This window comes from Nematolebias whitei, chromosome 23, assembly GCF_014905685.2.
Source record: "Nematolebias whitei isolate Nwh7 chromosome 23, NemWhi1, whole genome shotgun sequence".
Taxonomy (NCBI): domain Eukaryota; kingdom Metazoa; phylum Chordata; class Actinopteri; order Cyprinodontiformes; family Rivulidae; genus Nematolebias; species Nematolebias whitei.
The window spans coordinates 22,925,496-22,931,376 of NC_056520.1; the positions used below are offsets into that span (position 1 = coordinate 22,925,496).

The 5,881-nt window shown below is 37.2% G+C and overlaps 1 protein-coding gene across 1 annotated transcript in view; it reads right to left on the bottom strand.

Annotated features, from left to right (window-relative positions):
• Positions 1-5,881, bottom strand: part of LOC119429101 (receptor tyrosine-protein kinase erbB-4) — a 297,900-nt gene that overhangs the window by 118,062 nt on the left and 173,957 nt on the right. Inside the window, exon 16 of the mRNA XM_037696818.1 lies at positions 4,621-4,665. Coding sequence (XP_037552746.1) covers positions 4,621-4,665 — 45 coding nt within the window. The remainder of the gene's footprint in view (positions 1-4,620; positions 4,666-5,881) is intronic.

Below are 5,881 nucleotides of genomic sequence, written 5' to 3' on the forward strand. Positions count from 1 at the left end.
TACAATGTGATATATGATACAATACAATGTGATATATGATATGATACGATGTGATAAATTATATGATGCAATGTGATATATGATACCATACAATATGATATATGATACAATACAATGGGCTATGTGGACTGTAAATGGACTGTACTTATATAGCGCCTTTCTATTTGATCAAGATACTCCAAGCGCTTTACAACACAGTCTGTGTCCTCATTTACCCATTCATACAGCACTCTACTAGATCTCTACAAACCTAATTGAACAAATCATTCTAAAGAAACTAATCAGAGCTTTATCACATTCATACACTGATGGGAGACGATTACAGTTTCTCTCCTTTTTATTCAGTTGGCTGCTTCTTTCACCCGCAATAACACAAAAATCATTTATGTTACTGTTGTTCGACATAACCATACCCCTTTATCTATTAAACATATATATATTTTTAAACAGTTTTATCATTTGAACCACAAAACTGCTATTTTAGTGCTACCTAATTTTCACAAATCAAGATTTTACGTACCTTTATAGGTTTTGTGATTTTTCTGTACTTTGGTTTGAGGAGATACGATTTGTCGACTTGGATCTTATCCAATACCGAACAATTTCTACAGCTATAGTTCAAACTTTTGTAACCTTGCTTTACCTCAGATTTATTTTTAAAATAAAAGATTTCTAATAAAGGCGAAATGAAAAGTACCTATCTTTGTCAAATTACTTCTTACCTTTTCCAGCAAAATCTGCTTAAGGGAAGTATAAAGGTCAAAAGTTAAAAGCTCTTTCTCTTCATTAACGGCAGCCCTAATGCATTTGCCATTTATAGACTACCTGCACTTTATGTGGCGTTGAGCTACTATTAAATACTGCCCTTATATTAATTCTTGTCCTTAACCTGCTCCTTTGCTTCCTTTTATTTGTTCCACATTCGTCCCAAATGACAGAAACTTTTCTGCGCCCCCATTTTCAACACAACCGCAGAGTATAAAATAACACCTGTCTCGACATGATACTCTGAGTTCAAAGTCTATCAGTTGTAGAGGCCATTAGCAGCTAATGGAAGACTCGTGTAGCATCGTGATTTGGTGGCGCAAGGTGCTGCACATTGATCATCAATGATTTAAGCTTGAAATGTAAGAAGAGGCTGAAAGACCAGCCCTAACAAGACTTAAAGACGTGTTGTGAAGCAGTTTGGAGTGATTGGCTCAAAGAAGAAAGACAGAAACATATAGTGTTTTACATGAAATCAAAAAAAGCTAGAGGAATTGCATTTCCTGTGAAAATGCAGTGTCAGTGCTTATTGCTGAATGATTTTTGTTGAAAGTTGCTGTTGATGCTGAAACCAGGTAGAAAATGTCGAAAGCAGGAAAACAAATGTGTAGAAAAAGCTGAATGAAGCTGAAATGTAGCTGAAATAAGTGGAACAAGTTGAAACAGGTAAAGAGAGGCTGAACAGATTACAAAAAAAAAAAAAAAAAACAGTAATCTGAAATTAGCACCCAAAAAAAATAAAATAAAAAGAAACTGAAATTAACAGAAAAAAGCTGAAATTAGCAGAAAAGTAGCTGGCAATGCTAACAAAGCTTGGTTAAGCAGAAGTATGCTGATAGGAGCATAAAACGTTCAAGGTAATATAAACAAGCACAAAAGTTTGAATATAGCAAAAACACAACACAACAAGAAGAAAAATGGCTAAAATAAACAGTAAAATATTTAGAAATTATCCAAGTTCATGCTCAATAATCCAGGTAGAAAATCCAGCAATGCTCAGTCTGATCATCCAGATGGTTTCTGGTTTTGTTGAGATGTTTTGTCTTTCATCCAAAGGACTTCTTCAATCTGAGAAGCCACAGCAAACTCAGCCCCACAAGCAGCACACTCATAGTGGACCGACTAGTTTGTTGGTGATAATATGGTTTCTGGGGCCCGCCCTCTGCCCCATCGACTCCTCTGAGGCAGCCATGTCCAAAGTCGTTCAAAACACCAAAGTTCATGCTCAATAATCCAGGTAGACAACGTCTCAACAAAAAAAGAAAGCATCCAGATGATCTGACTGAACTTTGTTGAATCTAGAAAGCAGGTGAAAAAGCAGAAGCTGAATTTAGCAAGAAAATCCTAAAAGGAGCATAAAAAGCTGAAATTAGCAGAAAGAAGCTGAGAAAACCTGAATAAGAACAAAAGATGAAATGAAAGGATGTGAAAAAAGTGCCATTCAATTTCAAAGAGGAACACATGGCTGAAAAAGCTCAATATTTCAAAAAGTGCAAATTGCAGAACTACCAAAAGTCACAGCAGGAATGCTATGACTGAGCCGAACGTTTTGATGTATAAATTCTTGAAATAGCAGCAAAATTGCAGAACAAATTATGTGCCAAAAACATACAGAAGAAAACTGGATCTCAATAATGAGAAAGATTTAGAAACATTCATACTATTAAAGGCTCGCGCCAGAGTTTTACACTCAGATCATTTCATGGCAGAAAGGGAAGGAGTTAAATTGCTCCTGTGAGCTCTCAGAGATTGTGTTCAGATGACACTCAGCTACTACTGCAAGTGAATCAGTTGTGGATTTTGGCGATGATGCACGAAAAAAGGAAGCCACATAAGAGTAAAAGTTTTCAAAAAGGCAGAGAGTAGCCCAAACTGGTGCTGAGACAAGTAACAAGTTGAGGCAGCAGAAGATGAGAGAAAAGACTGGTGTAATCAGGAGGAAATAGTTTTCAATAGGAGTAGTGACACTGGGTCATATGATTGGGGGGGTACTGTAAGAAGTCAGGGACAAAGTGTTTTAGAGAAAAAGTTCAGAGTCTTTGTTTGAGAGCAGCACAAAACCTCCACTGTTTGGATCTGAAGCTTTGGATACAATCCTAACAGTTTTCAGAGTTTGTATTTTGATGGTGATACTACTTTACTTAAGCCTGTCACGATAACAAATTTTGCTGGGTGATTAATTGTCTCAGAAATTATTGTGATAAACAATAATATTGTTTGAAATTTGTCAATAATTAGTAATTATTGTCAAATTAAAAAAGAAATGTTGGTTAATTTTTGTGTGCAGTATCTTTTTTGACCACTGGGTGGCAGTATAAAATGGTTTGAACCAAAGGAAGGATAGTGAGGGAGTGAGCAGTGTGTCTCTTTAAGAAAAATGGGAGGGAGGCCGCTTGAACTGACGTGGGCTGTCTCTCGTTCATGTTTTTTGGTTCTCAAATTGGCGGACGCTCTGTGTGATTTGAGCTCTTTTGCAAAGCTAGTATAGCTAGCTATAGCATAGCATAGCATTGAGCATGCATCAGGATCTTTAGCATTGCATTTGGCACACAAAGCTTTTAATAAAAAAAAAGAAGTTCTCAGTTTCTTTTTGCAGAGAAAAAGAACTTTTTAGACGAAGGCGTGGGTTTCAACCGTGAATTTTGGAGCTTCGACAAGTCTGAGGTTTTGTCCCGAGGTCGGCCTGCTAGCTTAGCTCGTAGCTTAGCTTCTCAGCTTAGCTGCTTTTAACGATTCAAAAACGTGATTTTTGGATGGTTAAAACATATTTTAAAGAGAAAAGAGAAAGGGAGGGGTCAGTGAAGAACATGGAGTTGAACCTTCTGTCATCCATTGTCTTCAGTAGAAAGAGAGAGACATGAAGAAACGATAAGGCCGATAAATGAAAACGAGGTCGATAAATTTCATTTGTCATGCGATTAAATTATTTGTTTATTGTGACAGGCTTAATTCTACATTACTTATGTCCCAGTTTTTAGCAGTAACAATGAAGGTGCTGGTTGATTTTTCCAAGTTTCAGCATCAAATTAGAAATTCTAAACTGGGATAGTTAATCTTTTGATTAAACATTTTCTGCCATGTTTGCATCTTTCATTTGTGTGCTAACAGCACTTTGTGGTGGCTAAAACAATCCAAATTTTCAGACGTGCTTTTTGGTTTTAATGTACACTAAAATTTAGAAAAAGTGTACCTATGTTTTTCTTATTCCAACTTTTGTTTTGTTTCACCAGTTTCTCCTATTTTCTGCTAACATTACCTTGATTCTACTGCCATGCAATGTTAATCGTTTAAAAGAAAAATAGGTTAATCACTGAGTGAATATTGAAAAAAGAAAAAAAACATCTAAATTATTTTAGGAGAACCTCATACTCAGGCTCTGAATTTTATTTTATTTTTGTATTTCAATGGCAATAATGTAGATGTTATTGCGATCAACTGGTGGCCAGTTTGGTGTAATAGGCAGCAACATTCCTTCAAAAAATGCTAAGCCTTTCATTTAAACAGACTCCCTAATTTTTGGGATTTTTATTACTGCTTTAAGTGTAAATTTCACGTGTGCAAATAGCACCAAAAGTCAGTAAATATTACGCAATAACCATCTTGTCCAATACTCTTCAACAACCCCCATCGCTGAAAATAAATGTCGCAACAGATGAAGACATCGAATAATGGCAGTACTTACTAACTGCGCCCAAAGTTTAGTGCAGGCATACCAAAGATTTCTAGGTCATACTGCTCTCTTGTTAATGAGCATCTTGAGAAACAGGGTTTAACTGGAACTTTAACGAGTTGTGGCAGGAATTTGACAGTGGTCTCCCAGAACCCGCATCACAAATGCACCTTGAGATCACTTACCTGTCCATCATTCCAACACAATCTTGGAGTCTTGGCCCGACGCACCTGCAGGGCAGAGAAAGCAGAGAGATCATCCATTAAATCGGGGGACAGGTTATGAGCAAACCTCATGTTGTCTTTCTTCCCCGTCAATCAGCTGTCTCGAGGCGGAAAGGGGGGGGAGCGAGGGTGCAGACGGAAAATGGTGCACAGCTGACCACTTGTCAACATGACAGGAGGGGGTGGTGGTGTTTGGGCTTTTGGCATTGCTTTTGTTTCGTGAGATATTTGATTTGAAAGAATTGGTGGACTTTGAAAATCACTCAGCAGTTTAGCGGTCAGAGTTTGGTCTACGAAAAGAACTGTGTCAAACCTTTGAATAATGGAAAATGTAGGTGTGTGTGTGTTGGGGGGGGGCAACTTTTCAAATATGAATATCCACAAAAAAATAACATGACTATGGTTGAGCGATATTAGGTGCGATGTTATGTTGGAGGTGTCGACACGGTGTCAGGTCGGTGTAGGTGGCATGAAGATTAATATGTTCCGGTGTAACAAGGTTTTCTACTACTGGGTCTTCCAGGAGTGTTAACAGGGCAGTTCCTTCATGTCTGCTCATCGCTAACAGTTTGTGATGATAACTAGTATTTGTGTCTGGGTAGTAATACATGTTTTGACATCTAGATTTAATAGAAAGAAAGTTTAGAATGAATATTTTCATGTTAATGTAAAAATCATACTGTTCGGTACATATTTTTCCAGTGCCTTTGAAAAATGAATTTGTACATCGAACATTCACTCTTCAGTACAACTTAGTTTGATGGTTTTGTTGAACAAGTTTTTAGAAAACCCTAATGGTAATTTAGAGATGCACCGATTCGATACCAACATCGGTATCGGTACAGATATCGGGAAACTTCTGGATCGGGTATCGGTGACAATGTGACCGATCCATGACTGGGCAGATCTATTAACTTTAATTCTATGCTTTGCGCTCTGAATGGCAACAAGCTTGTGAAGCTCTCGGTGTGTTTAAGTGTGCTGTTATGGTGCAGAGTTTTTAATAAATTTGTAATTCAGTACATTCATGTCTGCGTTTAAAAACCCAAATGTTTTAAGTTAATTCAGCACTGGGTTTGTAAGCTCAAACATCCAGGTAGGTGGACAATAAAAATGGCTAAACAATGTAATCTGGGTCCAGATTACATGATTTAGCCATTTTTGTTGATTCAGCACTGCTTTTTTCTGTTTCAGATCGGTATCGGATCATAAACTGCATATA